Below are 18715 nucleotides of genomic sequence, written 5' to 3' on the forward strand. Positions count from 1 at the left end.
TCTGAAAAGTGCCACTTCTTAGCCGGATTATGTCTGGCCATGTCGGAAATTGTAGGGGCCTCTGCATTTATCAATGTACGACCATTCTTACGCTCTGATTGGTGTGATAAGAACGTTTCATGAATCTCACTTGAAGCCTGTCGTAAGAGGATTTCTACGCTCATATCTGCACTGGTTTCTACGTTAGGTGGATAAATGAGGGTCAATGTGTTTTGTAAGTTGGAAAAGGATAACAAGCCAATCTCATTAAAACTGTCTTTTAGATAATGAACCCTCCTCTGTTCCCACTGTGAAGCTGTTATAGGCCTTCCACCAATCAGGTGTACTGTTGTTGAACAATGGGGAAAATGTATGCCAGTTACATGCTACACAACCATATGTTACAACAAATCTTCAAGTTTTGATAAAATGAGAGATAATGGAGCTGAAGTGTAGCTGGCACTGTTGAGAGATATTGGCAAAAAGAACGTCATGGAGTGACCAAGGCTTTATCATAACACTTTCTAACGTACACCAGCAAATAGACGTATCCGAGTCAAACCAGGTAAGGCAGGGCCTTAAAATAAAAGGACCAAAAATAGTGTTTGAAGTTGGGAACTTAATGGCCACCATCCTCCTTCCTCCTTTGCAGAGTAGACATCTTAAGTTGCGGCCCGCTTACCTTTCTAGATACATTTAGATACTGTAGACTGTAATTTATGCCAATAATCAGAAGGAGGGGAGAGAGGTACCATAGAGCTAACAAAATTAGTCCTGGGTAAAACATAAATTTTGACTACATACTGTAGAAACAGGCTTGAATAGACGTGGGTAGACCTATCCATCTTTCCATATCTTTTAAAACATTGTTCAGAGCAGCAGAATAGTTCTGCTTCATAATTTGATTTACGCAAGTTAATTTTAAAGCCTGATAAGCTTCCTTACTCATCGCATAGAGATAGGTGAGGAAGAGACAGAGGGGTTTTCTAAAAAAGACAAAAAACAGGTGATGCTGTGTATTGGAAATGTACATCAGTGACACCATAACCGATTGACAAATGGCTTGAGCCAGAGGCTCTAGGGAAAGGACAAATAATGCAAGACTCAAGAGGCAACCTTGGCGTGAAGATCTAGAAACTGGAAACAAGGAGGACGAGGAGCGCCTCGTTAAGACTCGGGCTGAAGGGTTACAATACAGAACTTTAATCATATCTATGAAAGTGTTACCAAAGCCCATCACCTCAGACTGACCATAAGAATGACCACTCAAGTCTGTCAAAGACTTTCATTGCATCAAGAGAAAGAAGTGACATTGGTGTCTTACTGTCCTCTGCAGCATCAACAATGTGGAGAAGGTGTCTAACATTGTTGGCTGCCGTTCTCGTTTTTATGAATCCAGTTTGGTCAGAATTCACAAATTTTGATATGCTAAATGATGGTCTAGGAGCTTTGCAAATATGTTTTTAAATCAGCGTTTAGCAGGCTCAAAGATTGAGTGCACTCTATAGGATCCTTATCCATTTTCAGGAGTAAGAAAATCAAGGTTGTGTTCGCATCCCTTGAGAGTTCAACCTTTTCAATAGAGATTTTAATCATGTCAAGAAGGAATGGGCCCAGCTCTTCCCATAGTTCTCCTGTAGAAATTAATTTTTCTAAGTCAGCTGATTCATCTGCTGACAATTGAGGCAAGTCAAGCTGATTTAACCATCCGTCAAAGTGGGTTTTATCCACAGGGATCTCTGATTCAAATTAGAATAAAATGTCTGAAAGGTTTTATTTATTTCAACAGGGTCAGTTCTAACATTACCTTCTAAAGATTTAATAGGAGGAATATCTACAAAATGGTCACTGGACCTAATTCTCATGGCAAGTAAATGACTAGGTCTAGTAAATAATAGTGCTGTCTTGTTCTATTGATTAGGAATTCAGATTTCTGTTTCAGAATTTTTTATCCCCAGAACGTTCTGGAAACGTTTGTATTTGGTTGCGGGAACATTCCCTGAAGGTTAGGTTTGGTTGGTCAGAAAGTTTCCGTAACGTTCTGGGAAAGAATAGTATTGTATTGCTCTTAATAAAACCTTTTATCGCATCCCAAAATATCCTTGGGTCTTCTACAGAGCCAACATATAAGCCCCAAGCTGCTGGCCCATGATATAAGTGCATTCGTGGCCTGAACTTGAACTTCGTAGGCCTTTGCGTTTGACCGATCAATATTTTGGTCCAACACAGTATTGAAATCTGCACCAACAATAAAAGAACAGTGGGAGATTCTGTTTGACAGCAATAACTACTCCTTTTGTTTTAGAACTTGCTGAGGAGGATGCAATTGTATAATCAAATCTCTTGGCTGAACGGCCGGTATCCGCCTGCAGTAAATGTGTCTCCTGTAATAATGCAATGTCAACATTTCTCTTTCTTAGTAAGCCCAGGGTGCTAGCTCATTTACGAGGAGCATCCAGTCCGCCACAATTCCAAACAAAAAATGAAAGATCACCCATTATCAAAAAAGCTGCATTCTAAATGAAAGTATATGTGGGTATTGCTACTCCCTTTCATTTTGTTAAATCCTAACAATAGTCCATCCAAAGTTAAGTCCTTCAATACACAAATCATGTAAAACATAGAACAAGAACATAGAGACAGTGACACAAAAGAGAAAGCAAGAGGAGGAGGGGGAACATAGCCAGAGACTAACAATCAAAGTAGTTCTCTGATCAAGGTTGGATGTGGGGCAGCAAAAAGGAACACCAGCCCATAATAACCTGGCTGCAACCGCAACGGGTTCCACAATAAATTTACATCAAAATAAACGCATTTCTCGTCAACAAAAAAGAAACATGGAGAGTAGGTCATATTAAACTAGATTGACATAGCATTCAGCAACCCAGTCTCTGTAATCATATCAGATAACAATACCATGATAATAAAACCATTACACACTAAAGGAGAATTCTGGCCAATTTTTATGCAAGTACTTTTGATTGAAAACCTCCCGACCTGAATCGGTGCAGGCCACACTGAGTAGCTGCAGCTGCGTGTACAAGCTTCCACTGAGCTAAGACGGCAATTATTGGGGGAAGTTTTAGAGTGCCTTTGTGCCTCTCAACATACACAAAATGCAATTAATATGTCTGTACAACATGAACAGGCCCTTATGTGACAACAAGATGTGTTTTCAACTCAGACATTGTTTTAATACACCTTCCCTGTCACAATATTGGCAGTGTGTAGCTTACCCAATTAGCTGCTAGCTGTTAGCTGCTGTCAGTGATGTGTGTTCAGCCAAGCTTTTGTGAAAATCAAAACGCAGCAGTTTTGTGTGTATTTGTAGCTCATCCATTTTGTGTGTGATCAATCTGGTGTTGGTGAGTAGGAGGTTTGGCAGTGTCAATCTGTGTGGTAGTTCCTTTAGCTGGGACATTTAGGTAGTGGGCTGAATGAACTACAAAGTGTGGTAAAGCTACATTATGGAAATAAATACATAAAATGAGAACTCATACCTTTTGAAATAAGCTACGAGGATTTGTCATTGTTCTAGTATGAAAACAACAGCATGTATGTTAAAGGGGTGGTTCAGCATTTTGGACATTATTTCCAAGTTTGTTATTTTTATCAGGGAAGACCATTTTCAACACTTTTTCATCCAGTCCTTTGCTTCGGTCATTTTTGGATTTATTACAGTAAATATAATATAATAATAATTGGATGGTATTGAAAGCCGGGCTATTTTCTCCAATTTAGGAGACAACGTTTTCTTGACTCATAAATTGCAAGCATTAAATCTTCACAAACACGCTCATGCAGCACATCATTAGAAAGCTTAAAGTCTCATGATTCCATTAAGCCCACACACAAAGCACAAGATGACTTAAATTTGAAGTAAAGAAACACAGAAATATTCTGCGCCAATAGTGTCTAAAGTCGAGCGTGTATCCCTACCTGTTTCCTCGTGTCTTTATTCACAGCGGTGAAAGATCGTCATAAACTTTTTTTTCCTACATTGCCAACAGTTCAAAGAATAAGTACATCCAATCCTTTTAATCCAAAACGAGCTGGTCCCCTCACAATCTTGTAGATTCTGGCCGAGTTTCATCATAAACAAATCTGAACAGTCCATCATTTATGGATTTTGATCACTCCTGCCCTCTGACCTGAGGCCGCCACATTGTATCTTTGCATTCAGTTGGATTGTATGACGGCACAGTTTTCGATTGACAGGGGGTTTCAGCCAATCCGTCTACTGTAACTTGAGTTAGCCCTAATGGAAGCCAATCAAGTCGCAGGTTTCACAGAGGGCAAAAGTGGGAAAGATTGACAGCTATTCCAACCAGGTAAAACTAAATGTTATGAAACCAGGCTCCCTGTGTAGCCAATAAGAAGACGAGTTGATTGACCAGAAAATTTTAACCCTGTAAGGGCTCCAGCTGTGTCAAAGCCAAAATTAGGCCTTAGTTATTGCATTGCACCACTTCATCAATTTATTATTATTTATTTCTATAAATGTACGGATGTTGTTATTTCAAGTATGTGTGTGAGTGATGTGGATGTGTTTTTTAATTTGAGAAATTTTGTATTTGGCACTTTTTGGGCTTTTTTCTGAAAGGAAATGAGAAAAACGCACAGACATATCTGTAGAAATAAATCCATTTTCTGAGTAATTTTCTTCTGAATTTTTTCTGTATTAAGTTGAAACATGTGGCTAGGGTATTTTTGTATGTAACTCATGTAATATGCTTACAGTAGTGTTTTTTTATCATTTTACAGATGATTTACTTGGACGGAAATGAAAATTATTTGTTCTAACTTCTTTAGCTCTGTGTCAGTGAGGCCTAGTGTCACACTGACACTTGAAACAAAAAATTGAGAGTGTCAACTTCCTAATGACCTCAGGATCATCCCAGAGGGCCAAAGAATGTTGAACTGCATCACTTTTTGGGGGTAAAAATGTAGACGAGAAAAGCATGTATTTTCAAGTGATTTGTAAAGAGGTTTTAAGTAATTGGCTTTATTACAATAATAATAAACAGTTTCCTAATATTTTATTGATCAAATGATTAACCAAGAAAATAATTAATTGATAATTAAAATACTCATTAGTTGCATCAGCTTGTTATAATTAGCTTGACTGGTGGAAAAATATTCTTTTCTACAAGTAATAATAAAAAAAAAGAAATTGTCATGACATTTATCCTCACTTTACTTACTACCTGCAGCTTTTACTTCTACAAAATAAAATAATTCATCCTCTAAGTTTTCAGTCTGCCTCCTCCATAAAATCTAAAATACTTAACCATGTGGCACACTAAAACTCTTTCTATGGATCATCAAAGCACGGACAAACTATTGCTCTTGTAATTAAATTAGCCATATGCATTGACAAAGTGTGCTGATTTATCTTTTTCCGGCACCACTTCCTGGGAAAAAAAACATCCTCCGGGAATTGTCGCAGCCTTTGGTGATGTTATTATTGCGCCAGTTGATATCACAATGACGAGGGGGAAAAAAACAATATAGTGACCATATTCCCAGAAGCATATAATTATGAAAAATGTGCTGAAAGTAATGTTAACCTCTTTGATACTGAACATTTCCCTTCCATAATTTTTTGTGAGTTGAGGTTAACCACACAACTCCCACTAAACGTCTCTGTAGCTCTCTGTGAAACTTAAATTTTTTTCTATATGAAAATAATATTAAGAAAAAGAACAAATAATAATAATAATAATAATAATAATAATAATAATAATAATAACTTGATTTGATATAGTACCTTTTATAGACAAAGTCACAAAGTGCTTTGTCATGCTCTCCATGCTCTCAATGTTCATTTAGCACTTACCTGTTTTATCATGTAGCACTTTGGGATTTGCGTAAATATAAAGTGTATTAATATTAAATGTATTATTATTAATATTATTATTATTATGATAAAAAATTGTAAAAGATACAGTAGGACCCAACAGAAAATAAGCAAGGAAAAAAATAACTTAAAGACCAATTAAACTCGTTAAATATATTAAAGCCTGAAACCCTAAGTAACAAACATGAGTCAAAATCGAGTTTAAATAAATGCGTCTTAAGCTGCTTTTTAAAAGCATCAACAGAGAGAGTGTTTTAAAAAAAACTGTAGAAAACAACATTGTACAAACCAATGTGCAGACAATTCACATTTGGCTGCAGTTAAGAGTATAACGTTTGTAACTGTGTGCATTTACGTTTATATGGCAACCATGAAACTGTCCCGAGGGCTAACTAGTAGGCCCTATCAGTTGTGTCTGTGAAAGCTTAGTTCCACAATATCGAACGCAAATAGGAAAGACAAGGAAAAACTGCTCTCTGATGGAAGACAGACAGAAAGTGCCAGCTAGGATTTTTTAATTAAACTTGTGGTTAAATTTGGTGAATTATTTAGCCCCCTTCCCTGTTTGTTAGCAGTGGGAGTGGTAGCCTACCAATGCATGCCTGATGTTTTCCTGTTTAATTCAATCCCATAGTCTTCATCCTAGAAGTAAAACAAAGCTCACTTCAACCTCTAATCAACAAAGTGAACTCACAGTCAACCCGCGATTCATTTCTAACAGAAATTATTAAACGCGTCATGTGTGACAGGACTAAATGGCGCAACTATGACAATGGAATTTGCTAAGATAGGGATAAAGGCAAACTAGTATAATTTGTCCTGCTCCTGGCACTTACCAGTAGCCTACTTCTTGCTAATGTGAACTGCTGTCTCTCCCTTATCATGAAAGCTCTGTGAGCTTTTAGCATTTTTGCTGCATCAGTCTCGAGAGACTTGGCCCTCTTTTCTTTTACTTTTTCCCAACAACCTTTATCAAGTTTTCTGCTAGCCATTCTGACGGCGATTTGATTTTGCCCTGCAACCATTGGTTTTTACTGTCCTGACCTGCTCCCGTTACAAATCTGCAGCCAGGGATAAATCACAAACTGGCTAGCAGGCCGACTCTTCTTTCTCAGTTTTTTTACACGTAGCGTATAAGTGATTGTATCAGCGCCCCTGCTGTTGGCTGTTTATATTGCTTTGTTAGACTTTTTTTCCGCCGACGGCCATTGGTTGGACGGCCGTTCTGGACTTTTCTAGAATGCACAGATTGTCAGTCTGTCCCTGTCCTCATTGTGCAGATCCAGTGAAAGCTCAACACGTGGTTGTGTCTGGATCCATCTTCACACACCTGTGGCTAGTAAATTCCATTTGCAGCCTCTGGCCTGCACTTATAAACATGCACCATTACTTGTCAAGGAAAGGAAGGGCAACTTGTAGCCTACTGGCAGATGTAAAAATAAAGCAGCCTTTTTAGTATTTAATCTTTAAGAAATTCATTACATGTTTGTGTGTTATAAAGCTCCGGTGGGGTCTTGTAAATGTGTTGCAGGCAAAAGATAAATCCTGACTCTTTCAAAATGGCCATGTCAGCTACCTCGCCTTTAATGTTCAGGGAGGATAGGGCCCTTCATAGAAAAAACCTATGGCCAAGTGTTTTGCCCTTGGCAGTGCCTCATGCTAGACATTCAGGATTTGAATCTTTTACCTCCAGAAGACCCAACCTCACCTCTTGTTTTGTCCCTGTGTGTGAATGATGTCCTTGTCTCCCTCTTCCTCTATGTGTATGGCAGTATCTCCTGTGTGTAAGGTATGCATGGATTTGGCTTCTTGTACACCCAAGCTGAGAGCCCAGTCACCAACATGTCAGAAGGAATACAAACTCCACAGTTGCAGGCCTTTGCTCAGGCATTTTCCATAAATATGAGGACATACTGTCTTTGGCTGGGAAATGTACACAGGAAAGTGTACTTGGTTTGTTGTTCACAAGTGAGGAAGGCTACATGGAGGCCGAGACAGGTAAGTAGGTTAAAAAAAAAAGTAACCAATGCTGGATGCTGGGCTATTAAAGTGACAAAAGTGAAATTGTAAATTCAATTTATGTTTCAGAGTTCATGCAAACTTCCCTGGATCAAAAGAAAAAACTAAATCATATGAAAAAGTCTTGCAAAATATTTTAAATAGCATTTATGAAGTCCACATGATTTGTCACTGACTACTGTACCTGTCAAATGTTAAAGACAGACGGTACAGAAAATGGATGGAGCTCTCAGGTTACCACACTTCATGAAGCACACTATCACTGTAGCCGGACCATCTGCTTATCGCAGGCATTTTGCTGTAATGACTCTTCAGTCTCCTGAGCTGTGACCTCTGAAATGGTGAGGAGAGGAGAGCAATCAAAGCAAATTCAGTTCTGCTACAGTCATTTGGCCACTCTCAAAAAGCTATCACAGGGTGCAGCTGTAAACATTTTGCTCCTTTAGCACTCCTGAGACACGCAGTTAAAGAGGATAGCAGATATCAATCTCTTTCACACAGGAAGCTCGTGTGAATGCACTCTGCAAGCTAAATTCAGAGGGAAAAATACATAGAATAGTCATTGGAGCTGAAGAAAACCATCTTTATTCAAAGGGAAGGAGAGTGAACTGAAGCCTGCGCTGCAGAATTCCCTTAGTCTCTGTTGATGATGTGTAACACCCATACAATTTATGTGTTCACGAGCAAGATGAGCAAACCAATAGCTGTTTGTGTTCCTTTTTGAGAGACGCACACTAACACAAAAAGAGCAGTTCTTTTGTAATTAGTGAGCTTTTGCAATGAGCTATATCTGCAATTTTCAGTAACTATTCATATTCAGCTGGTGTGTAAACTCAGCCCTTTATTCACACTGATTGCTGTCTTATCTTTTTCTAACTGAAAATCACACAGGACTTCCTGCCCTGTGCAAAAGCTATATTATGTCATTAGATAACACCGCCCCCTTGTGGACATTTGTTTGGTTACTTTTGTGAAGATAATGCCCTGTCACAAAAGTCAGCTTGCAGATCCAAATACATATTGAGTCTGGTTAGAGGTTTTGTGATGAATAACAAACACCAAGGCATAATTATTATTCAAATAGAGAAACTGAGTGTCCCTCCCTCACATGACTATTTTTATACCATGACATGAAATTTGAGGAGACATGAGCAAACAAGCTCACCCTACACACCAGGAATAAAATTGAATGCAAAAGGAAGTAAAAAAATATTCACTCATTCAGCAGACTGAAAATAAAGTTTTTGGTTAGTTTGGTCCATCAGGTTGTGATTTTAAACAATTCCAAATTGGTTGACCGATGATGTCAACTAGCCAGCAGAGTTTTATTTATAGTTGTAGCTCCTCAGAGGCTCACCAGCAGCTGTTGTGAATGTGTGTGAGCGCATGCGTGTCTGGACTTTCCCATTCTTCTGACCGTACAACTTTATCTGGTAAGCCCGCAACTCTGTTTATTGCATGCAATAGATTGACCACCAGCCACTCTTAAACACAATGAGCCGATGACACTAATAGATTTGATATCTAAATAGATTTAGAGGTAAAATCCTATAAATAGCAAGTGGGTTATGGATGTTTGCTGCAGAATGCCTGTTTTATGTAGTAGGCTTATAGAAACACTTGTGTGAATGCTCAAAAAGTCACTCTACAATATAAGAATAGCATAGTGCATGTGGTATGCTATATATAGCTTGGTAAGCAAAAAGTAATATGAATATTGTTGCATGTTCATTGACTTCCACTGCCACTTATTTGTTGGGAATGACTATTATAGTAGCCTATGTATGTGATGATTTTTTTCAACGGAGAAATATGTTTCATAATAGAAGAATATATTTAACGTGGACATCTTTATACTATTCAGTTCTGTTTTTTCTATATTGTAATATACTGTATGTCAGACTATACATGGAACTAATTAAACTTGTTCATCTCCTCAGGACATCACAGTCAGAATGACTCTCCAGTGGACAGCTGTGGCTTTCTTCCTCTATGCAGAGATAGTAGTCAATCTTATCTTGTGTATACCCTTCATATCAGCACGGAGGTACAGCAATACAACACACAAACCCAAAACATAATCAGGAGTTCATTCAGCGCTCATGCTTAGCTCACACTCTTGCGGTTCATTTTTGACCTACTTTGTAGATGGCGTTCGGTTTTCAGCTGGAGAATATGGAACTGGTTATCTCCATATTGGAACAAGTGCTTCATTACTATGATCATGGTTCTTATTGTTCTTTTCCTCGGTAAGCAACCTTCTGTGACCAAAAGAGATTGAATAACACTGAGTAGACTGACGATACGGTCAGTCCTGCGCAGCAAGCATCGGTCATTACATTCATTCATGCTTCTGCGCCCCTTGCCCTATCTCAGATGCTGTCCGTGAGGTGCAGAAGTACTCAGGTCCTGAGCCCATGCACGATGCCAAGGTGAACCCAAATTTGTTCGACAATGTCCACATGAAGCTGTTCAGAGCCCAGAGGAACCTCTACATATCTGGCTTTTCTCTCTTCCTGTGGCTGTTTGTGTTATTTCCTTCCACATTTATTGGTCAAAGACAAACATTACTTTACCATTCCACATAAATGTCCACTTCACTTTCTAACGTCCTGTCTTTTTTTTTCATCCGGTTTTCATCTTTTCCTGTCCTGTGAACTCATGACAGTATCATGCGTCGGATTGTCACCTTGCTAAACCAGGTTGCTATTTCCATGGAGACCAGTTTAGGTCTTCAGGCGCAAATGGACAGTGCTGTCAAAGCAGCCAAGCAGCATCAGGATGACAACTTGATGCTCAAACAAGTGAGACTCAATCAGTCTGATGACAGAACTAATACTTTTTTGTATTATAGTCTTAAAGCCTGTTTGTTTCCTTTTCTTCTCCAATTGAACACTCAGGAATAGCCTCACCCCTCCCTTCCCGTAACACTGAACAAAGTCAATCAACACTGTTCTGCTCATCTACCTCATGTATATTCTCAGTCTTACGATTAAATAATGGTTATTAATATTCCACCATCTCGCTGAATTGCCTTGCACTATTTATATTGAAATCTGAAATCTCACTAATCGCACTATTCCTTCCCTCTCTTCAATTGTTATTGTTTACTTCTAAATTTTATTGTATTGTTATCCTAAACAGTATTGTTATATTTCTCACTGTCCTTTCTGTTTTTATGTGAGTGTTAATTAACCAAAGTCAAACTCCTTGTTTGTTTGTGCAAACCTGATTTGGATGTGTAATATCTATTGAAGTTTATAGTATATTTTGTGTTGGTAATTAAGGAGAATCATTTGTTCTCAGGCTCTCCTGGATGAGGAGAAATCCATGTCAGCAAAAACCCAGCAACTGAAGCTGGAAGCTGACAAGTTGGTGGATCAAGTGAAAGCTGCTGATGAGGGTGAGTAACCATCACTTACATTATGATCTGCAGTTATACCTATTAAACATTTGCAGAACAAGGACCATCACAAGTCACTTCTTGGATAAAACACGAGCTGTGGTATTATGATAGAAGTTAATTTTAAAATACACTGGTGACATATAGTGGACTGTATAGATGTAGTACTTTGTGTGTGTGTGTAGCTGTGCGCAAGTCTAATGCTGAAGTGGAGGCCATGAGAAGGCAGGCCAAAGGTCTGGCACATGAGTATGACAGACTATTGAGGGAACACCATCAACTCCAGGTAAACACACACCGTCACACACAGATGCAATGTGATTTATACATGCATCACAACATACTATATATTAACTCTACTAATGCTGAAGTGCATTAGTCTTTAATCTTTTACTTGATCCACAGAATCTCCAGAGTCCTGCAGACAAAAAGGATCAATAACAACAGGAACACAGATTTCTTCTGTACATGGATACCTTTTATTATTACACTACACCTGTGTGCTGTATGCAGTATGCCACCAGAGGCAATGTTTGTATTATATTTTACAACTCTGATTTTTCTTTTTAAGTTTGAACCAAGGCACATTTTTAATTGATGGGATTAAACAAATGGTAGGCTAGTATATCTCAACCGGATAAACAGAAGCATGCTGACATCTTCTTACTAAAGTCTTTATCAGGAAGATAAAACATTTGCATGTTATCTATTATTAGTTAAACTGTACAAAGGGATCAAATGCTTACATTTAATATCAATACCTGGCAACCCAGAAAGCTATTGTTTTATTGTAAATTTATAATTATAATAATTTACTGCAAAATGAAATATTTGCATACACCAGACCACTGCAATAATCTTCCTGTATGCAAATAATGACTAACGCATACATGCTGTACATTAAGTCATTTTTTTATTTGGATTTTTTTCGGATAGTAAAGATAGTGGAGAGAGAAAAAGGGGGTGACATGCAGCAAATGGCCTCAGATCCGATTTAAACAGACAAAAGCAAAAGCCAAACAAAGGCTGTTTCATTTGTTCAATGAGAGAGTGCACTTGACTTGATGTGTTTATGATCAACATCTATTCAAATTCTTAAAAAACTGTTCTAAGCATCCTGAAATGGTAGATCTACAATCAAACCCAGTACATATAATTTGACAAACAATTTAGAGTTTGCTCAACTATTACTAAAATGTTGTCATTAGTTGACAGTTTGATTGGTGTATGACGAATGCAAGAAAAATAAACACATAAAACCCCAGATAGTGTGTTCCTCATTGTCATTCTGATATCAATCCTTAAAGTCACTGAAAAGGCTGGTTCCACATTGGTACAAAATAGGATTACAGCTAACTGAAGGAATGATTTCTCTTACATCTGGACAGAAGTGATATTTCCCCTTTGTATGCCAACAGACAGACCTATGCTGTTCTGTGCTGCCTCAATCTTTGATCTGCTTGTTGACATTATTCATTACTTTAACACATTCCCACTTCCCACACCACAGAAAAGGTCTATGGACCCGTTTAATGTCCGTAAGTCTTCTGAACTGAAAGCGAAGCCACGACTGATGATGATGAATGATGATGGCATTCAACCATCTAATCTAGGCACCTTAATACAGTATATCTTGAATGCAAGAATTTCAAGTTTAATCATAAAAAAGAAGACAAACAAAAATACAGCACAATGACATTTTTTTCTATAAAAGTCTTCATTCATGAAAAACACAAACACATACATTTATACATTTCAGAAATAGCATGTGCTTTTTTTCTTTTTTTTAATGACTTGTCATCTACAAAAACAGTGTACAAATATACACTGTATGTTATGAAAAGCTTCCACAGTGTGTTCCTCTGTATAGCTAAGGCCCATGGAGCTGAGTCAGAAGAGAAGAGGTCGTGCAAAGGTTCATAAGTGAGATTCTTGGTCAGAATTGCAGTCCAAGGCCAGTATAAACTGCTCACAGTGTATGGAGCTGTCCAATTCTGCACTCCCATTGGTCTGAGCAATTGTCTTCTCCCTCTTAATATGTCTTTTGAGTAGAGCAAAGCCTGATATACAAATGAAGAAGGAGACTGTCCTTAGGCCCAGTGTCAGGCCCAGGTACACTAGCCTGCAAAAAAAGGGGAAAAAGCCATATTGTTAGGGGACACACTGGGACAGAGTCAAGTTACCAGCGGCAGACTAGTTACCACTTGTGGTAAGGGTCTAATATTAGCAACACTGTCTGTTTTTCTTCCATCTTGTAATTTTTTTAATTAACATTGCAGCCTGACAAGGCAGCTAACAGACATTTTGTCTTGTTTCAAAGTGAACCCTTTAGAGTTTTAGAGGGCATCCTAGTGGATATTACATACGGCTTTTCATAACAAATGCCCCACAGATCAAATTACCTGTAAGCTGAGGTGTTATATATTCTGCATGCTCCTTTTTCTCCACACATCTTGTTTCCCCATTTGATGCATGTTGTGTCGATAATGGCTCCAAAATATATAGGGGCTGGTATTCCAGCTGTTGTGCAATTCAAAATAACTTGTTACTTCAAACAAAGATCGCATAAAGTGTTGCTTAAAGATGAGATATTCATCATCTGTAAGTTAACTTTGATAAAATGTCAAAACACAATTGTTGTTATAATAATGCTATTTAACAAAAAATGGCTGCATAACATACTTTGTGATGACAAATATTTGCACATAGGATCCTTAACATTCTTAGATATAATGATGAGCTTCAAGTCACAATTTGTAACACACACACACACACACACACACACACACACACACACACACACAGGGAGATTTCTGTGCGTTTTAAATTCCCTCTAAGTAGACAGTAATCTACAAAATACCAACAACGGTTCTCACCAAGTGTGCGAGTGGCCAACATGTGGATTCCAAGAGCAAGGGATTTCAGCTCAGGCTTAATGCACCTGCAAAGACAAGACTGACGGGTTAAAGGAGACTCGACTTTTAAACACTGCAACACTTAAGGAAGGACAATGATTTACACTCTTTGTACTGGAAGAAGTAACAAAACACTGAATCAGCATTACAAGATGCTTTAAGTTGCAAAAGTAGAAAAAAATATTTCATGCAAACTTCTAATTTCTGACAGTTTGTTATTTAGGAAAAATCTCCACTGATGATACTGTATCATATGTAAAGGATCAAACAGCAGGAAGTGTAATATGTTCAAGTATGACAACATGATGTCTTGCTCCAACAATATGCTGCATGTTGAATGAGTCTTGTGATTCCACAAGGAGGTTGTCGACGGACCTGACAAGCAGCATGAAGCCAGGTGTTCCCCCAAGAGAAATGATAAAGGAGCTAAGGACAGACAGAGCCAGGAAGTAAGGAAATATTTTGTCACAGCTGTCTCTGTGTGGACACTGGCCTAGAGTGGCTGTCAGGTTGCCGGGTTGGGTGTCAACCAGCGCTACACACCTGCAATTGTCAAACACCTAACAAAGAAGAAAAGTTCATGAATGATAGATGAGCTGCAGCACAGCAGAAAACACTTATCCTGTAGGTAAATGGTCATGGCAATCAACTTAAATGTAATGAACTACTCTGTAGGCATCACATTGATTAAGACTATGTTAGTCAACCGTTGTACTGAGAAATATCGGTGTGTCATGAAGTCAGTGGTGTGTGTCTGACCATATTTCTGCCAGAGCCAGATGAGGTGGTGCATCCAGCCAAGCAGGGGGACAAGTAGGTGATCCCGTTCTCTCCACACACTGGATCCCACTCCCGTCTTGAGCACAAGCAACCCAAATTACAGTCAGAGAAGAGAGACTGTTCCTGATAAGACAAGCCTTCCACTCTGCATGTGACAACATTAATAAAATACATATATTATTTACAACATTTATCAAATAAGAAGCCACCACCAGTACCGTGCATGCAATATAAAAATAGAGATAAAAAAAAAGACAAAAAGAACTCTATAATTGAGAATTTCCCCAAATCCAAACCTAGCTCCTCCTTCTGAATGCTACTTATTCCAATAAAACATTAGGAAATGTATCCAGACATCACATACCCGGTATATGAGACTGTGATGCCTGCCACCTTGGTATTCTCACAGCCCATGGCAAAGAAAAAGAGTGACAGGAAGTAGCCCAGCAGTGAGGTCCCAAAGGCAAATTTAGCTGCTCCCATGATACCCAGCTTGAACTTCTTCATGACAACCCCTCCAGAGAACATCCCAAGGGCAACAGCTGGGATGTTGATCATGCCTAGCCAAAACGCAGAATACAAGGGATTCTTAAAGGGAGAGAGGATTACAGTAGGACACGAGAACATGCAACATCAGGCAGCAACATCACTCCCCAAACGGGATCAAAGTCAGAGCACTCATCCATATGAAAGTAGTCTCATACATATTTCATGCAAAGTGTAATGAATTCCATGTTGTGAAAGATGAAAATGACACTTGATGGCAGAGAGATTAAGAAATGCAGAAAGGGGAGGAAAAGAGCTGTTATTACACAGTCTCCAAATCCATCAGTTTGACCTAATATTTGATCGCATCAATCGGTGTGCTTTTGTAAAATGAAAACCAAACTGTCATTTCAGAATGTCCAACAATTTAGACCTGGCTGTCATCTGGAAGCTGCAGCATTCATAAGCGGGATGTGGAAGTTGGAGCTTTAATAAATTCATCAAAAGCTGGCTCATGAAACCGTTATGATGACCATCCCTAAATACCGTACTTTCTTTTTAGTGAAGCAACACAGGCTTTGAAGTCTCTACAATTCATCTACAAAAATAAAATGACCAGACAAAAAACATCCAAACAAGGTAAACATTATGATATATCAAAACAGTCAGCTTACCCATGAGAAAATTGGCTTTTGATGTGGACTGGCCATAGTGTTGCTCAATGTATTTGGGTTTGTAGGTGACCATCCCGATGAGGGAGTTGTACTGAATGATGGTCACACATAAAAAAGTGATGTATAAAGGATTTCCAAGTAGACTCCTTAATGTGGGCACAAATTCTGTGTGGGAAAGTTTAGGAAAAACGCTTAAAATGCTTTATGGTTTTCTTAACCTTTTAATAATTTACAGATTATGTTGGCATTTATAACAAGCATATGGTGTCCAAAACTAGACCCACAAACATATTTAAATTACAACCTTTGTATATTTGGATCGTTCATGAATCTGAGGACAATTTGAATTATTACGTTTTTAAGAAAATCGGCATGCAGCTGTGACTGAAAAGTTAGAATACTGTGGATTAATCAGTGTTGCCACCTAACTTTTAAGGAAATTTGCGAAAGCAATTTGTTGCTAAAAGTTGCTAAATGACATTGACGTCATCTCATAATTAAGTTGTGATGTTGAATACACATTGACATTACTCAAATTTACTGGCCATCTTGGAGAAAAATATGATTGGAAATTTGTTAGTTTAGATGTATGATGATTTTATACATTACTGTTTTATTTTTATTTGTTTTATTCATGTTTGTCTTGTTACATTGTAAAACCTACAATAAAACCACACGATAAAACCACACATGAATAATTGTAGTTGGCTCTTTTGTGTGGCTTATTACCATGACGACAGACAGACCATTGTATGAAAAACAACAAGGTGAACGATTATTGAATGATTAGAGCGATCAAGCTTAAACAAGGTGTATAGATTTTTTTGTTTTATTTTATTATTACCTAGTAAAACTAAACATTCTGAACAATTATAGTTTAAAAGTTGCTAAATCTAGCAACATGATTGCTAAATTGGCATCACAGGGGTTAATAAAGGAAATAAAGGAAGAAGTTGTAAAAGAGACTCAGGTGAAAAACACAGTGATAGCAGTAAAATAGAAAGTTTTAACATACTTAAAGAGTCCAAATTACGATTAAGATGCCATTGCACAACATTTCAATTTTCTAATATTACATCTTTCTGTGACTTTAATCATACCTTTGGACATCTGATGGAAATTAGCGGGCTCCTCAGGTCTGAACTTGTGCTCCATGGTTGGGGAGTCTTTGATAAACCTGGTTTGCTCTGGACAGCAACTGGTATCATGTTTATCTACAGGCATGGGCAAGGATTTAGGCAGGAACCAGAAAGGAACAGCAGACATGAGAGTGATGGTACCAGCGATAAGGTAACCCAACCACCATGCCCCCACCCAGCGGGCATCACCAGGGGCAATAGTCACCGTCTCTGTGAAGAGATAAAAAAAAAAAACCTTAGTATAGGGTGGATCAATTTAGCTTAATTTGCTTCTCATTTTCATTTCTACAGCAAGGCAACGTGGATTTATTTATAAAGTACAATGTATACTCACCTATAGGATTATTAGGAACACCATACTAATACTGTGTTTGACCCACTTTTGCCGTCAGAACTGCCTTAATATTCTACTGTGGCATTGATTAACAGGTCGAAAGCATTTTTTAGAAATGTTGGCCCATATTGATAGGATAGCATCTTGCGTTGATGGAGATTTGTGGGATGCACATCTAGCACAAAGCTCCCTTCCACCACATCCCAAGATGCTCTATTGGGTTGAGATTTGGTGACTGTGGGGGCCTTTTAGTTCAGTGAACTCATTGTCTTGTTCAGAACCAATTGAAATGATTCGTCTTGTGATGGTGCATTATCCTGCTGGAAGTAGCCATCAGAGAATGGTACATGGTGGCCATAAAGGATGGACATGTCAAACAATGCCAGGTAGGCCGTGGCATTTAAACGATGCCCAATTGGCACTAAGGGCCTAAAGTGTGCCAAGAAACATTACACCATTACACCACCACCACCAGCCTGCACGTGGTACACAGGCATGATGGATCCATGTTCTCATTCTGTTTACCCACAATTCTGACTCTACCATCTGAATGTCTCAACAGAAATTGAGACTCATTAGACCAGGCAACATTTTTCCAGTCTTCAACTGTACAATTTTGGTGAGCTCTTGCAAATTGTAGCCTCTTTTTCCTATTTGTAGTGAGAGATGACGGACCGGTGGGTCTTCTGCTGTTCGGCCCATCCGCCTCAAGGTTGTGCGTGTTGTGGCTCCACAAATGCTTTGCTGCAGATCTTGGTTGTAACGAGTGGTTATTTCAGTCAAAGTTGCTCTTCTATCAGGCAGTCGGCCCATTCTCCTCTGACCTCTAGCATCAACAAGGCGTTTTCGCCCACAGGACTGCGCTATATGGATGTTTTCCCTTTCACACCATTCTTTGTAAACCCTAGAAATGGTTGTGCGTGAAAATCCCAGTAACTGAGCTGATTGTGAAATATTCAGACCGGCCCGTCTGGCACCAACAACCATGCCACGCTGAAAATTGCTTAAATTTACCTTTCTTTCCCATTCTGACATTCAGTTTGGAATTCAGGAGATTGTCTTGACCAGGATCACACCCCTAAATGCATTGAAGCAACCGCCATGTGATTGGTTGATTAGATAATTG

General features: G+C 38.6%; 2 protein-coding genes across 5 annotated transcripts in view; one reads left to right on the top strand and one right to left on the bottom strand.

The window, feature by feature from the left end:
• Positions 1-9107: 9107 nt before the first annotated feature.
• Positions 9108-12527, top strand: LOC116694365 (B-cell receptor-associated protein 29). Of its 2 annotated transcripts, none has more exons than XM_032524086.1 (8): positions 9108-9291; positions 9799-9905; positions 10007-10107; positions 10235-10382; positions 10527-10662; positions 11165-11261; positions 11447-11547; positions 11667-12527. In XM_032524086.1, exons 2-8 carry the CDS (start codon positions 9814-9816, stop codon positions 11700-11702), a joined length of 711 nt encoding a protein of 236 aa, XP_032379977.1. In that variant the 5' UTR covers positions 9108-9291; positions 9799-9813; the 3' UTR covers positions 11703-12527. The 2 variants fall into 2 exon arrangements, with proteins under 2 accessions (XP_032379977.1, XP_032379978.1); XM_032524087.1 differs by having other exon boundaries at positions 9284-9398.
• The window catches only part of LOC116694364 (solute carrier organic anion transporter family member 1C1), a 16924-nt gene continuing 10736 nt past the window's right edge, over positions 12528-18715 (bottom strand). For 2 of the 3 annotated variants that reach the window (XM_032524083.1, XM_032524085.1), the window contains 8 exons: positions 17217-17465; positions 16117-16281; positions 15321-15516; positions 14936-15101; positions 14552-14736; positions 14138-14202; positions 13664-13781; positions 12528-13383 (listed from right to left, as the gene is read on the bottom strand). In XM_032524083.1, the coding sequence (XP_032379974.1) occupies positions 13179-13383; positions 13664-13781; positions 14138-14202; positions 14552-14736; positions 14936-15101; positions 15321-15516; positions 16117-16281; positions 17217-17465 (1349 nt within the window). In that variant the 3' untranslated portion in view covers positions 12528-13178. The remainder of the gene's footprint in view (positions 13384-13663; positions 13782-14137; positions 14203-14551; positions 14737-14935; positions 15102-15320; positions 15517-16116; positions 16282-17216; positions 17466-18715) is intronic. The other variant, XM_032524084.1, reaches the window with a different exon arrangement.

Source organism: Etheostoma spectabile, chromosome 8 (assembly GCF_008692095.1).
Source record: "Etheostoma spectabile isolate EspeVRDwgs_2016 chromosome 8, UIUC_Espe_1.0, whole genome shotgun sequence".
In the NCBI taxonomy this organism is placed as follows: Eukaryota; Metazoa; Chordata; class Actinopteri; order Perciformes; family Percidae; genus Etheostoma; species Etheostoma spectabile.

Excerpts from the sequence above, each read along its gene's own strand:
- LOC116694365 (XM_032524086.1), top strand. The coding sequence starts at position 9,814 with ATGACTCTCCAGTGGACAGCTGTGGCTTTCTTCCTCTATGCAGAGATA. Across the intron at positions 11,262-11,446 it reads AGTGAAAGCTGCTGATGAGG|CTGTGCGCAAGTCTAATGCT; the intron begins GTGAGTAACCAT and ends GTGTGTGTGTAG. Across the intron at positions 11,548-11,666 it reads GGGAACACCATCAACTCCAG|AATCTCCAGAGTCCTGCAGA; the intron begins GTAAACACACAC and ends CTTGATCCACAG.